Raw genomic sequence first — 27,435 nt, forward strand, 5'->3', positions numbered from 1 at the left:
CTCCCCCACTCATGTGTGCATATGTGTGTGTGTGCTAGTCACACACATAGGTGCATTTGCTCCTAGAGGCCAAATGTCAACCCTGGATGTCATTCCTCAGGAACTGCACACTTTGTGTTAGGATTAAACATGTGTACAACCACAGGTCTCTCACTGGGATCTGGCCTGGCTGATTACTGAGCTCCAGGTATCCTTCCACCTCTGCTTTCCCAGAGCTGGGATTACAAGTACACAGCCATCTTTTTATTTGAGAATTGTTTTCATTATGTGTCTGCATGCTCATCTGTGTGGATGGGTGTACACTAAAGCAGTTACCTACAGAGGTCAAAAGAGGGCATCAGATTCCTTAGAGGTGGAGATATAGGACCCCTATTGAATCCGGGGACTGAACTTGTTTCCATAGAAGCTCCTGCAAGTGTTCTTGGCCGCTAAGTCATCTCTCCAGACTCGCAAGGGGTCAAGGGCATCTTTCTGCAATGCAGCATCTTTCTCTGAGGATGGCTTTTGCTTGTGGAGAGACTCTGAGGGCTGTTTCTGGCATCTGACAGCGGATGTATCTTGCAGGTGACATGGTGACTCCCACAGGAGGTGGACTGTCTGTTGAAACAACGAAGGTCAAAGCCGCAGCTGTCAGTATGGGAATAACAACCTTTGGCCCAGAGACCCTCACCTTGTCACCAAGTTCCGAGCATCTAAGGAGCACCCCAGCAGAAGGCCAAGCCTCGACCCTAGGGCCTCCATCTAGGAGAGATGGTGGTAGCACAGCCAGGCAAGATAGGAATAGCACAGGACAGGATGTGGAGGTGCCCAACGTGACCCAGAACCCGCACACCACGAGAGAGTCACAGGAACACATGACCAAAGGTCCACCCTTCCTGACCGCTAGATCCACGGGCTATGTTGTGTGGCACCCTAGTCCCACTTGGGAGACACCTCTGAAATCCACAAGACCGCAGAACGAAGACCCTCCACCTTCCTCTTTCCCAGGCCCACCATCGACCCTAGTTGCTGTGACTCCAGAGACCCCTGCCTGTGGTGAGTCATCTGGGGACAGGGACCCCAGTTGGAACCTCAACCTGTGTGAGCCCTGGTGTCAAACTTCGTGCTTTCTCATCTCGAACATACGTGGGCTCAGACGTAGGACAGTGTGGTCCTCCTCGGCATCAGGTGTCTGGTCTAGCGAGAGAGAAGAGAGGCTCCCTTTTCATCCCTGGCTCTCTCCCTTTTACTCCCTATGAGCCCCTGGCTTTCAACAGCTGAGGCAGAAGATGGGCGGGAAGGAGAAGGGACTTTAGGGAGTATACATCCCATCCAGTACTGGAGCAATTCTGTCCCATAATCCCAAGCACCACTGCACCCTCATCTGTCACCAGTATTATTCTATCCCAACTTCCCAAATCCCAGCTTTCCCACTGACCCCATCAAACCCACTCCCTCTTCCTCATCCCAGCCACACTGAATCCCCACTTGGCCCTGAACACTCCCAGCCTTCAATACCTACCCGTCTATACGTCAGCTTTCTGTACGTCACAGCTGTACTGCAACCCCCAGCTGGTCCAGGCTGTGCACAAAGGGTTTAGCTTGTCACCAAGTCTTGGGGACACCCAGGAATGAATGGCCCTTCCAACCAGCATATGGGCTGAGATTCACTAGGCCTAGCTGACAGTAGCTCCTGCTTCCTTTGTAAGCTTACTACACTGGTTCCCCTGTGGATGTTGCCCAAACAGAGACACTATCAAGGGTGAATTCCTCCCTTGTGTCCTCTGAGGCACAACACAGGCTCTAGGACCAACTCACGTGTGACAGGATTATTCCACAGGAGTCAGAGACTTCCCTGTCAGAGGGACTCTCAAGCCAGCAATGCCATTGGCTGCCGCTGGGATACCTGCAAAGGGTTAGGCTAGACCACCTTGTAGAGGAACCACCCAGAACCTGCAGAGGGGGAGTGGTTTGAGGCAGCCTAGGACCCCAGGGTTGGGGATGAACTATCCCCAGAAACGAAATATCCCAGGAACTGATTCCTGTTGCCCAACACAGGCCTTCCATTAAGAAGCCAAGCTAAGGGTCCCAAGGAGTCCTGTACACAGGTGTACTATCTGTGTGGGGGTCATGACAGTCTGCATCATTGCCTGACATCACACACACACACACACACACACTTTGTTAAGTATTGGACTTTGGGTTTTTGGAAGCTCTTTTCCCATACTATGATTCATTCAATGTTCATATCAATGTTTTTTTTTAATCCCACTTCCTAGTTCCTGGACCCATTGGAAAGGTCACAATCTCTAATGTGACCAGTACCAGCTTCTCCCTCAAGTGGTCGGCAGACCTCCACCTCTCCCCTGCCTTCTGCCTCACATTGGTCTCTCCTCGGGGCCCCGCCAAGACTATGGAGACCCAGCACAATAATGTGACATTGTCAGGGCTGGAACTTGGAACCTTGTACCTGGTGGAGATTATGGCTAAGGTGTGTGGGAAGGAAGGTGCCAGAACACAGCTGAAAGTGCGGACAAGTAAGGATCTCTGGACGAACAGACAAGCATGAAAGGTTGGACAGAGAAGGATCTGCCTGTGGGATACTGGGTGTCCATTCCCTTAGCGTAGAAGCACCTGGCTCACTTTGGGAGATGGCGGCAGACAGGGGCCCCAGTACACAGGTCCTTTCCACAGTTACACAGCCAGATAACACTCCCTTTTCTTCTACACTACTTCTTCACACCTGTTTTCCAAGCACACGACTGTCCTATGTGCATGATGCTGTAGGCGGTCTTCACTTCTCGGGGAGTTTCCCACACACTGGGTGCTGTGTCTAGAGTTTGGGAATACATTCTTTGGGTGATGCCCAAGATGACCTATCAGGGTGCAATAAAAAAAACAGCTCACGGCCATCTGGAAGAGAGGGAGTTAGGTGGTGTTCGCATGGTCAGGCAAGAAAAACCCTTGAGTCTGAGCCAAGCCAGAAGACATCTAAAGGTCTCCTTCACTCTAGAAGGAAGGAGCTGTCTATGGGTGTGTGGCCCTTAAGACCAGTCCCCTGTCTGCTCCTACGGTTGCTCCTGCCTTGTCACCATGGCTCTTCCATCAAGTTGTGTGTGCCCCTGGCCATGGTTCTGGCCCCTAGGTACAAGGACAGTGGTGTCCCCTTAAGAACATGGGGTTTGAGGGTCATCGGGAACGGTAGTGGGTCAGCTTTACGGCTTGTCTTAGGGCTGAGGGAGATTCTCTTGGGAGGTGCCCTTGAAGTCACCAGGGGGAGAAGATTGTTATGCCCATTTGATGTCCCAGGCCCCTTATGTGGAGCAGGTAAGCCACAGACATCCAGGGAAGGGGGCTGAATGGGAGTAAAGACTGACCTGTCAGAAGCCAGGATGGGACTGGAAACATTCCAGATTACACTCGTGTTCCGTGTGTTTCTAGAAGCCCCCAAAGGGTAAGGACTCATAGAGAATAGGCCAGGTCCAACTGAGACCACCCTGAGACCACAGAGAGGTATGACCATGGGGCGGGAAAGGAGCTGACTGAACAAGGACCCCAGTGAGACATAGGCTCTGAGAACAGGCTTGGTATCCAGGTATGCCTGGTTTACCCTTGACTGCCTCTTGGTGGTTGCTTCCTCTCAAACTGTCCTGGTCAGCTAGCCATCTCCCCGGCTTTCAGCGAAGCCTCAAGGGAGGCCAGCTGCACGTTGTTCCACATCCTTCAGAGCTTGGTGGGCCATGACTGCAGGCATCCAGCAGTCTCTTATTCCTCCTTCGGAGCCAGGACAGCTTTGACGCTCTTGTAGCCAGCAGGGACACTGAAATGACAGTCCGTGACCTAATGCGCGTTACATCCTGCAGCGGCCCACAAACTCACTGGTAAAGTTCGGATCCCAAGCATGCAGTATTCGGAATCCTTCCGCAATGCCAGCAGCAGGGAGCATCAAGAGTTCGTACAAATGTTCTTCAGGACGGTGAGTCAGCACGGTCAGCCCTACTTCCCAGGAATGAAGGAAGGAAGGAGGGTGATTCTAGATGCTTCCAACTAGGAATAAGACCCCTGGGTCTGGTGGATTACCTGTTTCTGGGGGAAGCTGGGCCAGACCCCAGCAGGTCTGAGCATCCTGAACTGTCTGGCTGAGGCCGGACAGAACCCATATCCCCATGCATCTTGCCTCGTGTCCCCCGTGGAGCAGAAAGCCCCGTCTATGTTTAACAAAGTGCTTAATCGGGGTTTTGCTGGTCCAGATCCATAATCTCAGCAACTCAAGAAGCAGAGGCAAGAGGACCCCGGGTTCAAGGCCTGTGTGTGCTACAGAGAAATCTCAAGGCTGCCTTGGGGGACTTAGTGAAACTTGCTTTGAAATGTATAAAGTAGAAAGCTAAGTGTGTTACAATGTTTCCCTAGAATTCGCCAGACCCTAGGTTCGGCCCCCTGTAATATGTATTCACCGAATGCACAAGGGCATGTGTGTGCACTCACTTAGACAGGGACTGATGAAAGTTTAGAAGTTGAGCTCCATTTCGGAAGTGTTAGATCCAGCGGTTTACATTGCCTGCAAATGTCTGTGGCTACCACCACCATCTAAATTCAGAATGTTTAATTACCCTCGGTAGAAACCCTGTACCCATTCCAAGTTACTCCCCTCTCTGCCCCTCCCCCAGACCCAGCCCTAGATTGTGTAACTTGTCAAAGTACAGATAAAGCGTTTATAAGCTAGTGATCTTACCTGGTGGAAATGTCTCAGCCTAGCCAGGGAGGTTTGAGTTTTAGCGGGAGGGCCAGACAGTGCCACCTAGTGTTGATTGGGATTAACACTCTGCTATGCCCAGAAGCCAGTAAGCACTACTCTCTGGCACAGTGGACCGTGCAGCCTCAGGAGCCGTGCCAGTCTGGCTCTGGAGGCTCTGAAGCCCTGCTTTCCTTATCCCGGATTTCTCAACTCTCCAAGTGCCTGGATCCAAGAGTCCTCCGAGAGGACGTGCATCGCCTCTCTTTAGCAAACAATGGTGTATATAGCATCGAGCCCCTTCCCCACTTCGATGGCCAATCCCAGCGACTCCAGCTCCATCCCAGGTTTCTAGATTAGCCTCTCCCTTTAAAACTCTTTCCTCCTTGGCCCATCCTTTTGAACACAATTGCTTTACTTGTCTAGTGTCTCAGGGCAGAAAGCAACTGCGTACCATATGCACCACAAGATACCAAGCCCAGCTCTGGAGGTCATCATTTCCTAGCTGGGATGAGAGTTTTGCCTGGAGATTGCTTTGAAATGGTGACGTTTTGTTGTTGTAAAAATATAAAAAATAAAAAAGTAAGGTTGTCTTTTACCACCCCCCCCTTTAGGTCCAGCACCTCAGTGCCCTAAGATATCTGCTGGATATCTTAATTCTCAGTCAGCAAAGCCTCTCACCCGTTTCACTCATCCCGTATCACACTGCTGAAGGCCTCTCTCTGAGCCGTCAGCAATCTCTCTACCTATCTGGTTCCCAAGGCAGGTTTCCATGCCAGAAACACACATCCCAACTCCGTGGTGGCCCAGACCAGCCACCCTACACTCCATTACACTTAAATCTACACATGAGAGAACACACAACACAATAACCTTTAGCCCAATTGGTAAGATATAATTGCCCACCTCAACATTACAAAGCCCAGTACCATCCATCCCTCAAGAACATTAATAACAACCTGTAAATACACAGAGCAGAATCTTAACGTCACCTGCCATGGCTTCTCTCCCTCTCCCTCCTGTCTCATCTTCCTTTCCGTTCCAGTCTCCTCCTCTTCCTTCAAACTTTTCTCCCGCCCATCCTTCCTTCTCGTCCAATGACAGGCCTCCTTCTATCTCATACCTGCCTCACCTGTGACATCCTCCCACAACGTTTCAGGGGTGACCCAATGCTTTGACGGATCTATCTAAGGAAATCAGGGGAGGAGGTTGAGAAGCAGGAGTTCCCCAAGATAATCATAGTGGCTGTCTGACTGAGCCACCCAAAGGTGGCAAGGGTGGGGGTGATGATACCCAGCCTCTGATGGTGGATAATGGGGCTCTCTGCCTTGGGTGTCCTAGAGGAGGAAAAAGGGGGCCAGGAACTCATGCTGTGGGGCACTGCCCGCCCCCCAGTTTCTCTGACAGTTCCTGGAGGTGCTTTCCAGGGTGATTTGAAACTCATGGACTGTTAAGGCTTATTATAAAACCATGTGCCTTTAACTGTGTTGGGCTGGATCAGAATGACTGGATCAGAATGATCATGTGACTGTGCTCTAAAACACAGAGGACAAAAGCACGGCTTTCAGAAGCAGGAAGTATGTGTGTGTGTTACGATAGGGCTGGCTACTAGAAGCCCCTTTAGAAGTAGCCTGGGAACAGGTGGAGAGGAAGAAGAGGGGTGGGGTGGGGGTAGGTGTGGGGCTATGTTCTGAAGCATTAGAGGCAAGGAAACACTCTAGAAAAACAAAGGGAGTAGGTGGTCTTCTTCCTCAGGACCATTCATTCACTCAGCCTCCTGCTCTAAGCTTACCTCTGAGCTAAGAGCAGGTGACTGTTAACTACCACTGTGAGCTTCTGTGTTATGGGCCTGTATGGGTGGGGTTCTGTTGGCATTGCCCCCTGTTCACCTCAAAGGCAGCTGTCTGCAGCTGTTGGCTGCTTGTAGGGGGAAAGGGCTCTTCTGGGCATCATCAATACCCACAGGCATTTGGGCCGGGCTGCAAGGGCCAAGAACTGATTTGAGACTGGACCTTGGACAAGCCTGCCAGGAAGAATACAAAGAGTCTCTATCTATTCTTAGGGCTGTGACCTCAGCAGGCAGCCCTTCTCACAAAGCCTGTTTCTCACAGGTGCGGGACTCTCTTCCAGCCACGCTTCGTCAGCACATGGACGAGGGCAGGATCCAAGTGGACATCATCAACATCACAAATGGCAGCGTCGTGGTGGAGTTTAATTTGCTAATGACAGCAGACCTGGATGTCAGGGAGGTGTCTGCTGGCTTCCTCTCTGCCTTCCAGAACACATCGATGCTGGAGGTAGTCAGAGGCAAAACCATTATACAAGGTATGCTGGGCTGTGCTCAATGTTGATCTGCCCCGGTCAAAGTCAGCTGTGTGCCTCTTGGTTAGGAAGATGTGCTCTGAGCCTCCTCGAGGGGATTCCAAGGAGCTGTCTGAAGCATGGCATGGATTCCTTGTCTTTCTTTCTGTTACCGTATTAGTGTCAAAAATTGAAGGGTTGAACCTTCCAAAAGTCTCGGGGATGTCTCTTCCCTGTCACCCGGGTCTTTGACAGGCTTAGAATGGGTCGTTCTGGACAGTCAGACTGTTCAGGAAAAGTCCACAGGGATCCTAGCAAAAAGTCCTGGTGAAGAAAGCAGGAAGTGATGGGCAATTTAGATTCCTCCTCCCTGAGAAGTGAAGAAAAATGATAATTGGCGCATACATTTTATTGGATCAGGGTCTCACTCTAGCCTTTGTTTTCCTGGAACTCACTCTGTAGACCAGGCTGCCCTCATATTCACAGAGATCCACCTGCCTCTGCCTCCAAAGTGTTGGGGTTAAAAGTGTATGCCGCCATGCCTAGCCCTAGATAGTCTTCTTCCTCCTCCTCTTCCTCTTCTTCCTCTTCTTTATCTTCTTCCTCTTGTTGTTTCTCTTCCTCTTCTTCCTCCTCCTCTTCCTCTTCCTTTTCTTCTTTGATGAAGACTTTAAATTGAATGAATTTTTTTTAATTTGAAGAATGAGAAGAATTTCCTCAGTAAACTCAGGTTTTCAGAGGAAAAGACTGCAATACTCGAATCACCTAAAAATATCAATCCTCCTGTCAAGTGGAATGAAGTCGCTATTGTAGAAATGATAGAAGAAAACTTCCCCAACCACGTCATGAAGAGTTAACAGCCTGAGTGCAGAGCGAGACCACACAGAGATGACAAACACTGAATCTGACAGGCCAGGGTGCACAGGACACTAGCAGACAAAACCCTAAAGCAGTATGAGTCACTGGCAAGTCACGTGATCACTGAGGACATGGCTCCCTTTGTCCAGGAGATCGCAAAAGGAAGATATAGCATAAACAAAACTAAGTTAAAACAAGCCAGCTCTCAGATTCTCTCTGAGAGTAGGGTGGATCCTACCAAAGCATGGCGAGGTAGTTGGTGCTGTCAAGCTTGTGGAGTGGGCTGATGGGATAGGATTTCCTCACCTTCTTTGGAAACCAAGGCAGTGATGGGTGTCAGTGGTCCATAGCATCTTCCTCATTGGCTTGGCAGTTCGTTCTGGGGCTTTTGTCCTGAGAGGAGAGACCTCAGTTTAGACCATAGCTAATGCAAGGATGGCCATTGTCAGAGTGTGCTCCAAAGCAAAGTAATTGGAAACAGCCGATAGTCTGGCTAAGGCGTATGCTAAATTCCTTCCACACCAGAGGCTGTTGCCACCTATGAATGAGTTTGTTGCTGTGGAAGATGCTGGAAGGTCATATGCTGAGATACAGTGGGGTGTTGCTTGTGAATACATACACGTGTATGTGCTGAGCAGGCACATATGTGTATGCATATGTGTGAGAGTGTGTATGTGGACATGCGTGTGTCTGCTAGGTAAGTGTGCTACCACGGAGCTGCAGCCACGGCCTTGGAGTCTGCTTTGTAAAGACCAGAAGGAAATGCATGACCCCGTGACTCTGTGGTCTGCGCTCTTCGCTCTTCAGACCCCCATTCTGCAGGGGTGACAGACCAAATGGGCAGAAAGGTGGACAGCACGAGGAAGGGGGTGTAGGAAGGTCTCCTGGGCTCAGTGCTTTGCTGCTCCAGTTCTGTGCAATGGTCGTAACAGTGGGCTGGAATGGGTTCAGCTCCATGGGGACCCCTTCCCTGTCTCATAGCTGAATAGCCCTGGCTCCCCACTCCCACGACACCTCCCACCCACACTGAAGAGACTCACGGACTGCCCTGAGCCCGCCACATTCGTGCGGCCTGTTGTCTGGGTACTTTTCCACCTTGTCTCCTGACATGTGCTGTCCCAGCAAAACTGTGCAGCTAAAGGCACTGCCACCCCAGGGCCACTTGCTGGTCCATCGTGGCTTCTGTCCTTCTCTTGATGCTTTTCAGATTACAATGAATGCGACATGAGGGAGGATGACTGTGCCCCTGGGACGTGCACGAACACCTTTGGGTCTTTTACGTGTAGCTGTGATGGGGAAAGACCTAACTCACAGGTGGAATATTCTGGAAGATCCTGTGATGGTAAGTCTCATAAGCCTTTTCTGAGACACAGTCTCATCATCACTCCTAAGGATGCTCATTCCTAAGAAAAAAAGGGCCTTTGTCCAAAGGAAGTCAGCATATTTTTTTAATGACCTAGACAAGTTTTCTATATGTATATGTGCACGCATGTATGTGTGTGCATGTGTATGCATGTATATGCATGTGTGTGTATTCACATGTCCATACATGTAGGATGTATATGCATATACATGTAGGGTATGTGTTGTGTATGTGTTTGGTGTGGTGTATTGTGTGTGTGCATGTCCATGTATGTTGGGTATATATGCATATACATGTAAGGTATGTGTTATGCATGTATTTGGTGTGATGTAGTGTGTGTTTGTGTGCATGTATGTGTGTGCGTGTACCGCTTGTGTGTATGAGTGGATGTGTGTATGTGTGTATGTATGTGTAGGGTGTGTGTGTGTGTGTGTGTGTGTGTGTGTGTGTGCCTGGCCCTCCCTCTTCTTTCCTATGTGTCCAGGGGAAGGAGACAACCATCTATGTAAGTAAACAGTGTCTGATACAGGAAACCTGCTTTGCCTAGGGGAAGCAGAATACGGAGAAGGTCAAGTCATGTTCGAGCTGGCCATTAGGGCCAGCTAAGCCAGCACCTGCCCTTGTGGGTACAAGCATGCAATTAGGACTGGCTGAAACTTGGGAGTCTGCAGCAATGGGTGGTAGAGGAGTGTGGGTGACATCTACATGGGACACCTGTCCAGGGCTCCCTGGATGTTACAAAGGTGTGAGTTTGGGGCCAAGAAGGATTCAGGGCGGGAGCAAGGGGTACAGGCTCCTGAGGGGACACCTTAGGGCTCTACTTAGAGATAGGCCTCAGAGACTCTGGGACAGGTCACTTGCTCACTCATGCCCAGCACATCCATGGCACTTGAGGACCAAAGAAAGCAGAGTAGCCTTGTCTGTGGGGTTGATATGGCTGGAGCCGGCAGCGGCCCAGACCCCAGGCTCAGAGTGGCTCCCTACCCCTGTGCCAGATGCCAGCTCCACACCCCAGGACCTGCCCCTCAGACTCAACTTGACGGATGCCGTTCGTGTGTCCTGTGAGATCGAAATGGTGGTCATCGCCATCCAGAAGCGCTTTCTGCAGCAGGAGGCCATACCCGAGGCATCCCTGTACCTGGGAGAGCCGTCCTGCAACGTGAGCAGAAGCAACAGCACACACGTGTTCCTGGTGACTGGCTGGGGCCAATGCGGGACCCTCGTACAGAGCGTGAGTGCACCTGGCTGCGAGCCACGGGAAGGGACCTCGGCGTGGGGAGGTTTTGCACCTGGTAGGGAGACCAGGAGGGCTCTTCACTCCTGGGCCTCTGACTTCTAAGCTAGAGACCCCGAAAGAGGAAGTCAGACAGGCCCACACTGACACAGTTGACACACTGGGATCCTAAGGCAGGTACATGACCCACACTGCAGAACTCTTCTGGTGCAAAGGACCATGGGGTTGGCCGGGGTCAGGGTTTAAAGAGAGTCCTCTCTGCCCAAGCAGGATGGAAAGGCGAGGTAGGAAAGGTGGGAACATGTGTGTGCATGGATGTGTAAGTCTAAGCATGTGCAAATGTACCTGTGTGCACATGTGTGTATAAATACGTATAAGTATTCACGTGTGCCAGCCTGGTTTCTGTCACTGTGACAAAATAATCTGAGGTAAATCAACTTAAGGGAGGGAAAGGCTTATTTTAGCTCACACTCAGAGGTTTCCGTCCATGGCTGGTTGACTCTGTTGCTCTGGGCTAAAGAGTGTGGTAGAACAAAGCTGCTCACGTGGTGGTGGTGGCCAGAAGTGGGGTGAGGCAGAAAGGGGGAGGAGCCAAGAGGGAGAGAAGAGAGGGAGAGGAGGAAAAGGGGAGGGGAGAGAGGGGAGGGAGAATAGGGGTGGGGAAGGGGAGAGATGAGGAGAAAGAGGGGATAGGGGAAGGCAGATGAAGTAGGAAAGAAAGAGGGCGGGAAGGAGAGAGAGAGAGAGAGAGAGAGAGAGAGAGAGAGAGAGAGAGCTCCAGCACATACTAAGCTCCAAGTGCTCCATTGAGCCCCACCCCCACCCCAAGGGCCACTTCCTAAAAAACCTCCCACAACTGAGCAGCCACTGTGAGGGGCCCAACACAGCCCCAGCAGCCCCTCGTGAGCTCCCGCGTCTAAGGAACATCCACTGGGAGGCCAAGCGTAAGACCAGTGGCTGTAGCACACGAGTGTCCTCTGCATCCCTGCATTCCGGACTGCTCTTCGAGAGTCCTTCACCTCTTTGCAGGAACCGGATGCAGGATCTGACAGATGGAGGGTTAGGGACACCTCTCTGTTCTCAGGAGGCAAATATAATAGTTTAGCAGTCATCGCTTCTCGGCCTTTTGGCTAAGATCAAGTGTAATAGTTTAGCAGTCAGTCCAGCTGGGTTTGGGGAATGCCGAGAGAAAAGGGAACACCGTTGATTAGATACGGCATGGCATGATCAGATACAGGTTGATCCAAGGACACATGATGCCCATATATGTGATTGGAAGGCTGGTACCCTTTTGGTGAGTTAGGAACTAGAGAGTGGTAAACACCAATGCCTAACATGAAAGTCTCCAGCAGGTGACATGGGGGAGGGGGGGGACACTTGTCAGGATTTTCCCCTTCTGGGGACAATCCTACAGCCCCTGGAATATAGCTGCATTTGGGGCTGGGGCACCCTCAGGCCCAGGAGTTCACTTACATCCCCATCCCATCTGTTGGTGCTTAGAACATGACCACCACAGTGGTGAAGACCACGCTGAGGAACGACCTGTCCCCAGAGGGCGTCATCCACCACCTGCAGATCCTCAGTCCCATCCACTGTGCCTTCCAGAATGACCTTCTGACCTCCTCGGGCTACACCCCACAGTGGGGGTGAGTGGGGGTGGGGCTCCCTCTAGGACCTCTGCCTGAAGGCTCTTTGGGGCAGCAGTCTCCCCCAAAGGCTTTCTTGAGTCTGACTATACAAGTGGACAGGACTTGTGCTAACTGCCAGCCTCCGCCCCATTTCTGTCTCCAGTCCTTTGTAGGGGTAAGTAGAGAAGACCAAATTCCTTCTCTGTGGCCAGTCAGCTAGGATGAACAGTTCCTAGGCAGCAGCCCCCAGCTCCTCAGACCCACGACCTCCATCACGGCCACCCTCTCTCTAGGGCAGCCTCCCACAAAGAGAGGAGTCAGCTCCTTGCCGCCGCCTCTTGTCACCTGGGAGTCTTCCTTGACTTCTGTGCCTCCCCAGAATCCCCTTTGGTAGGGGGGCAGGGGTACTGGAAGAAAGGACTGCATAGAGCAGGTTTCTCAGAGCCTCTCCCCTTCAGGGTCTACACCGTCATCGAAGACCTCCATGGTACCGGCAATTTTGTCACGGAAATGCAGCTGTTCATTGGCGATTCTCCCATACCCCAGAACTATAGCGTGTCCGCCAGCGATGAGATCAAGATCGAGGTGGAGCTTCACAGGCAGAAGAGCAATCTGAAGGTCGTGTTGACTGAGTGCTGGGCCACCCCCTCCAGCAACGCCAAGGACCCCGTCACCTTCGGCTTCATCAATAACAGGTGAGAGGCCACGCCGCCTTGCCCAGCCCCCTTGCCTATTTGAACCCCTTGGAATCCAGGCGAACTCTGAGTGATCTGGGGCTGGATGAGGCAGCAGCGGGTGAGACTTCCAAGGAGGCTATAGGATGCCTGTGGGAGGCGGGTGCTCACAAGAACAGTGCCTGAGCGGCAACCGGGAAACAACTGACTTAAGGTTCCGTCCCTCAGCTGCCCCGTTCCCAACACCTACACCAGCGTGATCCAGAACGGCAACTCCAGCAAGGCCCAGTTCAAGCTGAGAATCTTCTCCTTCATCAACAACTCCATCGTCTACCTGCACTGCAAGCTGAGAGTGTGCATGGAGAACCCCAGGAACTCCTGCAGAATAGTAAGTGCTGGTTCCTTCTTCCATGTGTCTGGGGAGGAGGGGCTTTCCTGCTTGGTAGAGGAGCGGCCCCATGCATGAGAATGTTCAGAAGCGTGAAGCTTAGAGGGAGGGGCCGGGACAGGGAGTGGCATGTTTTAGGTGTGTTCATTCAGGCCGAGCATGTTCTTCCTGGGTTTCTGTTGTTAACATGTTAGTCGGCAGGCAAAGAAATGAGTGTCATGGTGGCATTTTCATATTATTTATTGTTATGCTTTGGTCTTATTTGCCCATCTCCCCTTCCTCCCCACATGGTCCAGTTTTCTGCTTGCATCACACATACACACATACATACCATATATACACATACAACTACATGCACATATACATTTACATACATTCACACACATGTATATGTATAAATATACACATGCACATATATACCATACACACATATACTCAGACATACCACACAAACATATACATGCAAACATATACATACATATAGAAACACTTGCATGCACATACACACCCTATACACATACACTTAGACACATCACACACACATATATACATACACCTGCACACATACATAATACAAAACACATACATACACATATACATATATATACATAAGCATACATACACATATATATCAAACACAATGCAACATACACATATATACATATATAAAGTATACATGTACACACACATATATACAAACATATATGCATACATACATTTATACATATATACAAACATATATGTGCATACATACACACATACACACATACCATTACCCTCTCCCGTCCCTTCTTCTTCCCTTCAGACCTCTTGAAGCTATACTTGAGCTTTCTGTTCTAGTTTGTTTTCTATTGTTGGGATAAAATTTGTGACCAATAGAAACTTTAGGAGGAAAAGATTTATTTTAATTTATAGGTAATAACTCATCATCAAAAGAAGCCAACTCGGGGGTTGGGGATTTAGCTCAGTGGTAGAGCGCTTGCCTAGGAAGCGCAAGGCCCTGGGTTCGGTTCCCAGCTCCGAAAAAAAAAGAACCAAAAAAAAAAAAAAAAGAAGCCAACTCAGGAACTCAAATAATGGTGGAGGATTGCTTCTTACTAGCTTGCTGCCCCTGGCTTGCTCAGACCTAGGAATGGCACCGCCCACAGTGAACTGGGCCTTCCTACATTAAATAGCAACAAAGAAACTGTCCCACAGACCTGCCCACAGGCCGATCCAATCAAGGCGAGCCTTCAGTTGAGGTTCTCTCCTGCCAGGTGTGTCAAGTTGACAACAAAACTAACCAGCCCACCCCAATCAACTGTGGTAGCATTCCCCGCCAATGACTTTGAAGCTTAAGTGTGAAACAATACCTTAACCTAATACCATTTTGGGGAAATGAGAAGAGCATCAGCAGCTCTCGGCCTCCATAGCAACTCTTTCTCATCTTGTGCCCAGCGTTTACCTGGAGTTTAGGAATAATCTGCTTCTTCATCAGACTATGTGTGTCCCTCCTTTGGGAGACATGCTTGCTACTGTACCCACCTCCAACAGTGACAGATTCGGACTCTGGGGTCTTTCCAAGGCCTTCGGAAATTAGCAGGGTGTGGCTAAGAGACACAGTGCCGGATAGTTTAGCCATCCTGCTTTCTCACACAGCGGCTTCTCCTGTGGGTACAGCTGACTCCCCAAGACACTCATTGTAGGGGAATGTTCCAGTTCGTGCCTGGAGCCATAGAGTCCTCAGAGGCACAGGGCTAGTGGTTATAGCAATGTTGTCCTTGACCTCACTCCCCTCCCCCACCCAGTCCCTTTAGAGTAGGCTTTCCATCCGGTTCCAAAGCCACTACAACTAGGCCATTAAAGTATTAGAAACTCACTATGGAGTGAGCCAGGAATTCACAGCATTGGCAGGCTGGGTCCCGAACGGCACAGGGGACTCTACCATTGGCCTTGCCCTTGTGGCCTCGCCATTCCCTGACTTGTAGAAGCTCTTTCTTTTTACCTGCCCGGATCCCTTTTCTTAGTTGGTCTCACCTCCGAGGGTTTAGAGTTCATCTCGACCTGCTCATCTTTTCAAATAAGGGCACCTGGCCAGTTTTGTGTAAACTTGACACAGGCTAGAGTAATCTGAGAGAGAACCTCAACTGAGAAAAAAACGCCTCTGAGGGATCAGGCAATGGGCCAGCCTGGAGGGCATTTTCTTAATTAGTGATGGATGGGGGAGGGCTCCACCCACTGTGGGTGGGGCTTTACAGAGGCTGGCAGTCCTGGGTTCTATAAGAATGCCCGCTGAAGACGCCAAGGGGAGCATGCCAGTGAGCGGTGCTCCTCCGCTGCCTCTGTATCAACCCCTGGCTCCTGGTTCCTGTTTGGTTTGAGGTCACCCTCTGGCTTCCGTCAGCGAACTGTGACTCTGGGTATGTAAGCGCAATAGACCCTTTTCTTCGCAAGTTGCTTTTGGTCATGGCGTTTTGCCGCAGCGATAGAAACCCTAACTAAGATGGTTGGGGTTAGAAAACAAGTCGATACAAACTAGAGTGATTTAGAAGAGGGCAATGCCTGCATCTGATTTCCTTGTACACAACTCTGTAGGACATTTGCTTGATTCATGATTGATGTGGGCCCAGCCCACTGCCGCCGGTGCACCCTGGGACATGTGGTCTGGATTGTATAAGCAGGTTGAGCAAGCCTCAGGGAACAAGCCAATAGGCAGCGTCCCTCCGTGGCCTCTGCTTTGGCTCATGCTTTCATTCTTGGGACTGTGACCCAAGATATGTCAAGCAGACAAACTTTTTTTTTTCTGCAAGTTGCATCTGCCCCTGGTGTTTCATCACGGCCACGGAAACCCTAAGACAGGCGGTTGTCCTACCAGAGTCCACTGTTAAGGCTCCCCTGCTCCCACATCTAGACTCACCCACAATGGCTCAACACCCTGTTCTAGAGGCCCAAACAATCAGGGTCAGATGGAGAAGGCAGGGAGTTTACGCCCTGAAAGAACCATGAGACTGAAGTGAGGTTTCTCTTTTCAAACCAGAACTGCAATGACTTCCGGTTATTGAGAAGCAGTGAAGCCATACACCAGATGACCTGGGGGCCCCTCCATCGGTCTGAAGGTTAGTCCTCTGGGTTTCAACGGCAAGGAAACTCTTCCAGCCCAACTTGCACAGTGCCTGTTTGAAATATGGGGATTTAAAGATTTTTTTTTTTATACTAAAAACTCACAGCAGGGACTAAAATTTGCCTCAAGACTTTTAATGTTGCTCGTGTGGAGTTAGAGAGCAAGATTTGTCCCTCTTGGCCACCCTGAGAGGTGAGATTGCCTTCTGTGGCCATGCTGTGGGGAAGAATCCTAGCTCCCAGACGTCCAGAGCATTGAGTTGTAAGATGCTGTGGTGGGAGTCCAAGGAAGCGGAGAAGGTCTTTGACCCTGAGTAAACCTGTTAAGTGGATGCAAAGAGGAAAAGCCCAGGCTGTGAACAGACAACTGGAGTAGTATGTCCATCTGTGTTTGTTTCATGTGTTTGTGCACGCATGCATGCATCCGTGCATGTCCATGCACTTGCGTGTGCACACACATGTGTAATTGCATATTTACATGGGAAAGCTGTTTAATTCAGAGGATGGACAAAGAGTACCTTCAGTTGCCCTGAGTATAAATGCCTATCAGAAGACTATATTAATAATGTATTTTCAGGATCAACTTTCCAAACGTATTTTCCTCCTCTATATAGTCTAATTATTTGGAAGAGGTAGGGAAGCTGTGTGCTTTGGGTGCTGAGACGGAAGTTTCTAGATGCCTCCTAGTTTCTGTCACCTCTGTGCAGGAGAAGAGTTTTCAGGTTTTAGCAGACACATGGCAGCCTGGAGTCAAAACCACAGCTTCCAACCTCCTGGGCAGCTGAATATGGCTGGGGAGGTCAATTCCGGCCTGTGAGAGAGGAAAGAACTCACTGGAGCCTCCTAAAGGGCCATCCTATGCCATCCATGACTACTTCTTCCTTGTTCCCCAATGTCATCTCCTGTCTCTGCCAGAAAGAGATTTAAGCTTTCTCGATGCTCAAGTTATTTTTTGATTATTTTTTTTTCTCCTAACCCTGATGATCTTGTGCCTCTGTGTTTTCTTGTGCAACAACTCCCGGGGTATTCAGGTCCAGGTGGAGCTGGGTTTCTGATAAGTGAGCGGGCAGGACCTGGCTGGCGTTTCTCAACCCTTGCTTTTCATCCAAGCATTGGGAAGATCAAGGCTTAGGCACCATTGCCAAGAACCCCTACACACACACACACACACACAGTCACAGTCACAGTCACAGTCACAGACCCAAGAGTGTGCCAGACCCAGGTGGAGGTCCACAAATGATTGCTAACCTAGGGTCTGAGACCCGGGTGAGGGTCCTCAGGTAACTGCTGGCCTAGGTTCAGGAACCACATGGTGTTTCTCAACTCCTCATCCTCGTAAATTGCTGTAGAGAACTGGTCGACCTGGGACCGCAATAAGAAAGAGTATATGTGTATCGGGCTCTCATTAATAGAAGTGAAACCTCTTCCTTCATTCATGGATGTTGGGGGAATGTCAAGAGTGAGAGGCATTGGACTGGGATAGTAGACCTGATCCTAGGCCGCTGCCTGAGCTGTGTGGTCTTTGTAATATCGATTCTACCCACTACCGGTTATCTGTCCATGCATCCTCTGTTCATCTTCCATCGATCTATTTACCATCATCAATGTATCCATTTATAACCATTCGTGGATGTATTTAATCTTCACTAATCCATCCATTTACACGTTCATCTATCCATCTACCACCCATCGTATATCCATCACATTTGCATACATACAAACAGACAGACTTCTCTTCCTCCATCCACTGTGTGTCAGGAACCTTGGTTCTCCTTCATAAGGTTGCAGTTAGAGCAAATTGCCCTGTCTACCTCCCAGGGTTAAACCTAGTGTGTAATATAGGTCCTTTGAGAGTCCCTAATTTGTGCAACTGGCTAAATATAAAATCTGGTAACTGACCAGGCAGGGGGTTGGGGGGAGACACACGCTCCTGGGGAAGTTACACAGTTGTAGCTAGGGGTTGGTACCCCGCCCCAGCATGTCTAGACAACAGTGTTGTCCGGTTGAAGCTCCTTGTCTTAAGTGGCCCAAAGGGAACCTCAGGACCACCGTGGGGCAACTGGCCGACAGCAACACCCTCGGGGCCACCTCCTAGAAGACAGCACAGTATCCACAGTGGGGTCCAGAAGTCCCGTGGGGAAGGGAAATGTGATTTGAGTGCTACAGGCTACCAAGGCTCTTTCCTAACCAGACCTTTCAGGTATAATAAAGGTGGAGTGGGTGGGGGGTGTGAGCATAGTTGGGGTCCATCCGTGATCTCTGTTACCGATGGCCTTGATAATGTGTCCCACTCAGGCACAAAGCAGTTATGGGGCTTAGGCCACTGGAGGGCAAGCCAAGGGCTGGCTGGCGGCTTGAATCTTTTTTCCTACAGCGTGAGGCATGTGTGTGTGTGCGCCTCCAGATGTGAACATCAGTGTCCTTTCTGTCACTCTCTACCTTATTTCTCTTGAGGCAAGGGCAGCCATCCCCAGCCATCCCCAGCCATCCCCCTGCCTCCACCCCTACAGCACTAGGAGTCCAGGTCTGTAGCCTTTATGTGGGTTCTGGGAATTTGAATTCGGGTCTCTATGCTCTTTCCAGGAAGGGCTCGTTCCTTCTGAGCCATCTCTCCCAACTCCGATAGTATGGGAGCATCCATCCTACCCCACACCAGCCTCCTCCCTAGGGTCAGCACTGACAGCCTCCTGTCTGTCTCCACTTTGCCTATTCTAGAGAGATTTTATGAATGGGTCTCACTAAGCAAGGTCCCTCCAGGACTCCCTTAAACGCTGTCTCCTACATGGCATTGTAGGAGACGTCACAGCTCAGCTTCTTTCGGTGGCTTGATACTCGTCCGTCGTATAACTTGGACATAGTGGGGCTCTTGCCCATAGCCCTACCACATGGAAGACTGAGGCAGGAGGATTGCTGAGACCAATGTTATACAGTGATATATTTCAGGCCAGCTCAGTGTGAGACTGTATCTCAAAAACCAAACTGAACGGACAAAATCAACCCCACTGTGTGTCCTGGTCACAGCTGGGCTGTCCATTCTCCTGCTGATGAATATTGGGCCATGTTTCACTCGCTATGAGCAAGACTGCCGTGATCACAGTGTACAAACATCATTAAAAGATTATTTTCCCCCTCCATTCTCTGGCGTCTACACTCTCCCGGACTTTGGCTGTTACTCTGGGGCAGGCCCTGGCCTCTGATGTGCATGGTAACCCCCCTACTACCTCCATGCCCCATGTCTCCCCATGAGGAGCTGGCTGACCCTCCAGCTGTGAGGGGACCACAAGCTCTCTACAGCCCTACCTCTGGGTAGAAGCTTCACCCTGCCCGCTTGCAGGCTGAGTTGTTCTCATTGGATGGGGGCCCCTGTAGCTTAAAATATAAAAAAGGCACTATCCCCACACTAATGCTCGTGACCCTCTGGCCCCGGTGGTCTCGATACCTCCATGGCTAGCCCCAATGCATCGACTGCCCAACTCAAAGTTCTGCTACAAATTCTGGTCACATTCCCAGGTGGTTACCCCCTGTCACAAATTAGCTGTCATAAATCCCCTTATCCCAGTAAAAAAATCAAAACTCTAGAGGCTCGTAATTTATCAGTCAGATTTCTATCAGTAAATTCTCAATCCACAAAACTCCCAAAGAATTCAGAGCCACATTGATACTGATATAAGCTGCCTACTTGGATTGGACAAATTGTTTTGTAAGTGTCCATCCCTTATAAGATATTTATAGCTGGGGCTGGGGATTTAGCTCAGTGGTAGAGCGCTTGCCTAGCAATCGCAAGGCCCTGGGTTCGGTCCCCAGCTCCGAAAAAAGAAAAAGGAAAAAAAAATATTTATAGCTAGGGTTGGGGATTTAGCTCAGTGGTAGAGCGCTTACCTAGGAAGCGCAAGGCCCTGGGTTTGGTCCCCAGCTCCGGAAAAAAGAACCAAAAAAAAAAAAAAAAAAAGAAAAAGAAAAAAAGAAATGGTGATTGAGTACCTCAGAGCCTACCCCTTCCCTCAACCCCAACCCTTTCCCGAAATCTAAGTACATCTTTTGTTTCTTGCCACTTCACCGTTTCTGGGCCAAGGTGCCAACCACAGACACATGATTCCCCTGACCCAGGTCCCTATCTCGCCCACAGGTGCACAGGCATGTACAAAGCCAGGCCTGGGGACTGGTTACATCATTCTCATAGCAGCAGCTGTGCTTGTGGTGGTGGCAGGGGCCGCAACCCTTCTGATCTTGCGTTACCAGAGGGTAAAGCAGAAATACAATCTTCGAATCCAGTCTGACGACTTCAGCTACCAAGTGTTCTCTCAGTAGGAGGCCCAGCCGCCTGGGAGATGGGTAAGAATGGCACCACGTCCTGCCCCTGTCACCTGTGGAGATGGCAGAAGTGGGCTTGGCAAGGGGTCGGTCTGTAACTGAGAAACCTCTCCTTCCCAAAGGAGAGAAGCCATCAAGGGAGCAGGGACCAATTGCAGGTTGGCAAAGAGTTCCGTCATTTACACCCCATGGTCCCAGGGAGCCAGAGAGGGTGCAGTGACCCTGGTAGCCCAGGATGTCAACCACAACACTATGGCCAGCACTGATGAGTGAAATGGGAGGTCTTCGGCTGTGACGTTGTCAGCCGTACTGGCTTTTAGGGGAGTATAGTTTGTTCCCACAGAGGGCAGTGTGTGCATATAGTGCATCCTAGATACTTCTCAAACCACCTCGTGCTGGATCAAGAAAGCTCACACAGCGGCCATGCTGCGTGATCACCACACTGTGTCGCTTGAGTAATAAGCCAGTAATGGCCAGAAAAGTCTGTCCGTGTTTGGAGCAGACAAGTTACAGTCCTTTTTTATTAATTTATTTGGACAGTGTGGATGTGTGTCAGGGGGAAGTGGGGATCAGAAGACCAGTCACAGGAATTGGTTTTTCTCTTTCCATGTTGGGTCCCAGGGATTGATCTCCAGTCTTCAGACTTGGCACCAAGTTCCTTTCGTCAGTGAGCCATAAAGATCCAGGGACACGTTATTTTTAAGACTTTTTTATTCATACGAGTGTTCTGTCTGCATGTATGTCTGTGTACCACATGCATGCCTAGTGCCCAGGGAAGTGGCAAGCCTCCACGTGGGTGCTGGGAATTGAACCCAGGTCCTTTGCAAGAAGAACAAGTGATCCTAACCACTGAACCAACTCTCCAGCCTCTATTTTAAAAAAAAAAAATGTTTTGATGTCTGGTTGGTGGATTTATGGCTGCAGAACCTGAGGACACATTGGGGGGTTGGCGGTGGGGGTTAGGGCTAGGGTTAACTCCTTTCTTCCTTCCTGTGGACTGACCCCCGTTTCCGCCTTCCCCACACAGAGCACCCTGTAAATAAGGTCCAGTGGCTAACTCATCGAACATTGACAGGAGTCCAACTCTGTACGGTGTTGTACCGACACTTGGGGATGAGACCTTTCAATGCCAGCAAACCTCTGTCTGCCCCCGAGAGCCTGAAGACACCAAGTACCAGCCAGCAGACTGGTGACAGGCCTGCTGAATATGAGGGCAGAACACCGGAGGGGCCTTCATCCTCAAACCCAGCACAAACACGGCCCCAGTTACCACAGTCTTCCAAGCTATAACATCCAAGCTGCTCCCGAGGCCCTCGTTCTCTGACAACTACCTCCTCACAGACCATCCCCAGTGCCTGTGAGGTTCACTCACGAGCGGATCCACCCACTAAACTCCCCATACACTAAACTCCCCATACACAGACAACGCTAATTCTCCTCTCCTTATCCACATGCAGACGACCTAGGTTGGATACAGGAAGCTTTCTAATGAGTCTCAGTCACATGCTGTGTATGTACCACTCTTGCAGGTTTCCCAGTGCACCCGTGGCCATTTTCCCATTTAATTCCATGAAGAGGAAGGTGTGATTTTTTTGTTTGTTTGTTTGTTTTGTTTCCCCACTTGGGGAGGTGCATACCCATGCTAACAGGTCCTTGCTTTGTTGATTTGATGAGAGACCAGGATTGGTTACGCAGTTTACACCTGAGGCCATAGCGTTCTCCCTAATGAGATTAGGATCATAATGGCATTCTAGCTTTTAATTAATACACTTACTTATGTCGAGTGTGACTGTCACTTACTCAGACCATTTGGGGAAATGAGTCTTTCGACTCCTTGCATAGTCTTGGGGGTGAGAATGACAACAGGGGGGCTTCGTGGCTAGCTGACCTTGAGCAATAAATTTTTCCTGGCACTGAAGTGGTTTGCCTTGTTGCTTCCCCGTGTGGCTTCCCCCGAGTGGCTCCCCCGTGTGGCTCAGTTCACGAGGCAGGCACTCCAGGGAGATGCCGAGGTGAGGCTCCCCACCCCCACCACCGCCCGGCGCCATCCGTCCATCTTCCACTGTTATTGAGAGAAATAAAAATCTTGGAAAACCCAGGTACTGAGCCCAGGACCAGGCAGCTCCCTCACACTTCACCTCAGCCACACAGTCTCAATGGCAGGCCGTGCTAGCTGTGAGGACAAACTTCAGAGTTCTGGAGACTCCAGTCCACAGATGAACAGTCGTGTCTCCTGTTGGTGGAGGGGGATGGCAGACATTTCCTCACTTAGCACTCACGGGGCCTCGGGAGGATGGGGGTGGGGGGGGACTCACTTTACAGCTCAGCATATAGATGTACAATGGCGAACCTTTGAGCTTTAACCCACTACCTGGTCCAACCTGCAACTCTCCAGTACTACCACTAGATGGCGCGCCGAGCCAAGTCTGCTCCAGGGTAGTGCAAACCCTTAAGTTTTTGCAGCAAACACAGTTCTGGCTTCTCTTGTTTGCTGGATGTGAGTCTCCTGCTCTTAAGCAAAGTTGAATCTGAAAGTTTCCTGCAGGTCTGTGCCTGCTGCCACGGGGCCTTGGAGGCGACGTTAGGCTTTGAGAGTAGGACCCTGTAGTTCTCTTCAGCACGATGACTTACAGGAAGTGCGGAATGGCATGTGCGGGGAGGGCGCACAACAGCATCCGCTTTACCCAGACTTTTTAGGGAAAATAGTCCCTTTCTCCCTTCTCCATTTAGGTTAGGCAAGATTGCTATGGTTTACTCATCTTTCTGTCAGGTGTACCAGGGCCGCCAATCCAACCTTGGCCACCATGGTTCTTGGTCACCATCCGCTTAATCTGCAAAGTGAAGATCTGGCTGCTTCGAGCAGTGGCTGGACTGGCACAACCCCCGCATACAGGGATGAGCACAGTGGGCTTACATAGCCTAGAGGGAGCCTAGAGAGGAAGAAGTAGATATAGCTTGCATAAATCTCGGGGCCTGGGGCAGGTAAGTGGACACACACACACACACACACACACACACACACCCCGCCCCCAGCAAACCTGGGATGTCTCCAGACAGGCTGTTAGCGCTTACTCCTGCTGGAGCTCCCACCTCCAGGACTTCCAAGTGCTGCCCTAGGAACCTTGGGCGGGCATGAGGGCATCCAGGGCAGGAGCCTGTGCTGGAGCCTGAAGTGGAAACTAAAGGGTTCTTTGGAAAGTGAATTGTGTTGGAAAATTGTGGAAGACTAAGGCAGACTGGTGGGGGAACGTTTTCACTGAGGCAGACACAGGAGAGAGGGTGTTCTGCTAAGCCCATGAAAGGACACGTGAAGTATTTTTTTTTTTTTTGCTAACAACATACATGTATTGGTCTGCCTTACACTGAGTGCCATTTGTTGGGACTCCATAGAAAGAAATGCACCCCCAAAAAAAATTCTGGTAGTGTGTCGCAGTTTCTTACTGCTTCAGTAGACTCGGGCCGATTGGCAGCGTGATGCCAGCTGAGACAGACTTGCTCACTGAGGCAAGACCGTGGAGGACGCATGATGTTTGGAGGGAATATAAAAAGGACGCAACAGACTATAATGTAGGCTGAGCTTGGGTTGCCTGTAGAGCTGGCTGGACAACAATTGCCTTGTGCCTTCTCCCATCTTCACTGAGGGAGGCTTGACTGAGAACTTTTCCTGGTGTTCAGCCGGACCTGGTCCCTCCTGCTGACTTGTACGGAGGCTGAGGCCTAGATGTCTCTGCTAGGCAGCGCCCCCTGCTGACGATTGGTTTGCTAACCCTACTCTGCTGAACTGGACTTCTGGTATACCTGCCAAACATCCACGAGTGATCCAGCTTCTGCTGCTGGCCCGTGAACTGAACTGCTGATTTCCTGACGGCACGAATGGGATTTTTCTCCAAAGAACCATTTCTAAACAGGTTCCCCATATCCTTTCTTTCCCACTACCTCTGGTGGGCAGCAGGCTAGGAGGGAGGTTAAAGCATTTAAGGACCATCATCAAAAGTGGGCTTAAAAAAAATTAAAGTTACAGGAACCCTGGCTGAGGATGTCACCAGAGTAGCTGGAATGGCCTCTGGCTCACCATGTCCCTATGCTGAGGTCTGGAGCTGCTTCAGAGGAGGGAGTAGCCATTTGACTTTCAAGCTGTACCTATAAACAAGTTAACCTTACAGGAGTCACTAGCTTCCCCCAGGAGCCCTCTTTTTTGCGCCTTTCCCCTTCCTGTCTATTGAACTATCGAGATCGGCTTGCTGTCGATGATCTCAGCCCCTAGAAGCCCGTGGCATTTCTTGGCGATGAATCCTATTTCTAATGGCATCCAGGTTCCCCAAGGAGCTGAGCTGCTATCGTAGATGTCCGATCCAGGGAATGGCTCCTGGTTCTCTTTCTCCAGAGCGGGCACCAATACTAATTTAGTTTCACAAGAGCAGTATGGCTCCCTCCGGCCCCTCTCCCCTGTGCAGGTATATTGGACCTGTCCCATCCCTTCCCACTGTCACAGATGACCGCTTACCAGATGGGTGTCCATTAAGTTAGCCCACCTGGGTCCTCCTCAGAGCAGCGGATCAGAGTACTCAGGCTGTCTCAGATTTCAGTTCCTGTCTGGAAGCACACTGTCGCTGTCTTCAGACACACCAGAAGAGGCCATCAGATCCCATTACAGATGGTTGTGAGCCACCATGTGGCTACTGGGATTTGAACTCAGGACCTCTGGAAGAGCAGTCAGTGCTCTTAACCACTGAGCCATCTCTCCAGCCCGGAATTTTACTTATTTAGCTAGTACATCTGGGAATTTTCAAATCACGTTCCAAGGGGCCCTCGTTTGCATGTTTGGCCAAACTCTGGCCACAAAAACCTCATCAACCATCCTGCTAATTAAATCCCCCTCAGACATTTTAAAAACCAAGTTTAGAAGTTTAATTTATTCCATTTGTTTCGTGAAGCATCCGGACTCCCCTACTCAGGTACAGAAGGATTGTGGAAAGCTAATGAGTCTGTTGACTTGTGTTGGTTTTGTTAGTGTGAATGTGGGGTCCAGGGATGGAACTTGAGGGCCCTCTGAGTAATGGACAAGTGCCTGAGACCATGGTTGCTCGATACACAGGTGGCTCCTGGGCCCTGGTACGCACCCCAATCCTGTCGATGTGTTTAATTTGCTCTTCCTGCTTTTGACTTTTGACTTCCTGCTTCCTTTTGACTCAGCATGACTAAGCCACAAGGAAGAGAGGCCAGTATAAACCAGAACCAACAGGTAGGCGGGAGCCACGGGCACTGTGAGTGGGGAACCCTGCTATACCTGGCTACCACAGCCATCACAACCACTTTAGACAGAGAGTCCAATGGGTGGCTTGGGGTCCCTGAGCTCCCTGGCAGATGTTTCTCAAGTTCAGGAAACACCTCTACCTCTTTGGCCACAACCTGAGCCAGGGCTGGTTTGTTTCCCTTCCGAATGATGGTTGATCTTTCAGGGCACTCAGCTGTGCTCCCAGCAAGCCTACAGCGAGCTGTCCTGTCCCAGGGCTGCGCATCCCACAGAGACCTAGGCCCTGTTCAGGCTCCAGCCCACCTTTCCTTCTCATTAGCCTGGCATCTCCTAGACATAGCCTACGTCTCTTCTTACCCAGTTCCTCTCTGAATTCTCTCCGAACTCCACCCACAAGAGGGCCATGGCTCTCATAGGGAGAATCTCTGTGTGCTTTGCCTGATTAGCAGAGCCCAGAGCTAAGTCCCTGGTACCAACTCCAAATCCAGTGGTTTCCAGCCACTCCCCGGCCTTCCAGGACCAGCTTTTTGTGTAGGTCCTGGGGACCAGACTCAGGTCCTCAAGGTTACATGGCAAGCTCTTTACTGACTGGGTCATCTCTCGACCCTAGAGGCTAGATTTTTCATGGTGACGCCTATTGATCCTTTACCATGTGCCAGGCAGTGCCACAGAACATGTGATGTACATTTAAGCTCCCCTTTGCTCTGAAGGAACCCTGACTGACTGTGATGCTGGGCAGAGAAGAAGACACTGGCTTGGCTGTCCTCCAGTAGCAGTGGATCTGGCCTCTGTATGTGATCATACTGGGAGAGGGACCGACATGGATCCCCCAGTGAAGCCCACTCAAGCTTCGCATCTGGGGTTATTACTGGGGATCAGTCACCTGGTTAATGATACTTGAATGTGCCTCCTTGGCTTCTCAAAGGCCAGGCCCCAAAGACGTTTGTGTGCACGCGCGCGCACATACGCGCGCGCGCGCACACACACACACACACACACACACACTCACAGCATGACCCAGAGCCTCAGACACAGAGGACCGTGTGAGCTTATACTCCTACAGCAGTGGCATCACCCAGGCCCAGGTGGGCAAACAGTCATCACGTGCTGGTATGATTCGGGTCAAAGCTTGGGCCCAGACAACCCCAGTAAATTAGGCTTGGCTGTTTGTCCTCAAGATCGCCAATTAAAAAGACAACAGTATGAAACTGAGAGTTAAGGGTGATTCATCTTGTCCACATTCGGAAGAACAAAGGGATCCAGTGATTCCCCCCAAGTCTTTCTGTGGGGGCACTCACACGAGGATCAGGCTTAAATGAAGGGCAAAGCTAAGCAGTTCTGTAGCTTAGACTTTTGCTACTTTGTGGGCTCTTCTTTCCCCCTCTCACCCCCGCCCCCAACACTAGATAAGAGAGAAAAAAGGATAGAGTGGGGAAGGGAGGAGCTTCCTGAAAAAAAAATCAGGGGTTGGAAGAGGGACGACATTATCCTTAGACTACTTCCTGCTGGGTAGGGGCTTCGAGCTAGTTGGGGGCAAGTTTGATCTTTGCGGTCAGGATATCTGTTTTCTTCTTGTTTCTTCATTGTGTACAACTATTTAGTAGACTGCCACCA

At 50.5% G+C, this 27,435-nt stretch overlaps 1 protein-coding gene and 1 long non-coding RNA gene across 2 annotated transcripts in view; one reads left to right on the top strand and one right to left on the bottom strand.

Moving 5' to 3' along the window:
• The window catches only part of Umodl1 (uromodulin-like 1), a 59,486-nt gene extending 37,001 nt beyond the window's left edge, over positions 1–22,485 (top strand). The window contains exons 11-22 of the mRNA XM_039099227.2: positions 565–1,035; positions 2,259–2,516; positions 3,843–3,955; positions 6,823–7,036; positions 9,078–9,212; positions 10,229–10,464; positions 11,968–12,113; positions 12,554–12,790; positions 12,998–13,157; positions 16,174–16,252; positions 20,383–20,588; positions 21,595–22,485. Coding sequence (XP_038955155.1) covers positions 565–1,035; positions 2,259–2,516; positions 3,843–3,955; positions 6,823–7,036; positions 9,078–9,212; positions 10,229–10,464; positions 11,968–12,113; positions 12,554–12,790; positions 12,998–13,157; positions 16,174–16,252; positions 20,383–20,564 — 2,231 coding nt within the window. The 3' untranslated portion in view covers positions 20,565–20,588; positions 21,595–22,485. The remainder of the gene's footprint in view (positions 1–564; positions 1,036–2,258; positions 2,517–3,842; positions 3,956–6,822; positions 7,037–9,077; positions 9,213–10,228; positions 10,465–11,967; positions 12,114–12,553; positions 12,791–12,997; positions 13,158–16,173; positions 16,253–20,382; positions 20,589–21,594) is intronic.
• Positions 222–1,370, bottom strand: LOC134483780 (uncharacterized). The gene is made up of 2 exons (XR_010060768.1): positions 1,126–1,370; positions 222–597 (listed from the first exon to the last, which is right to left on the bottom strand). It is a non-coding gene; the product is annotated as an uncharacterized LOC134483780 (long non-coding RNA).
• Positions 22,486–27,435: the final 4,950 nt, after the last annotated feature.

This window comes from Rattus norvegicus, chromosome 20, assembly GCF_036323735.1.
Source record: "Rattus norvegicus strain BN/NHsdMcwi chromosome 20, GRCr8, whole genome shotgun sequence".
Lineage (NCBI taxonomy): Eukaryota > Metazoa > Chordata > Mammalia > Rodentia > Muridae > Rattus > Rattus norvegicus.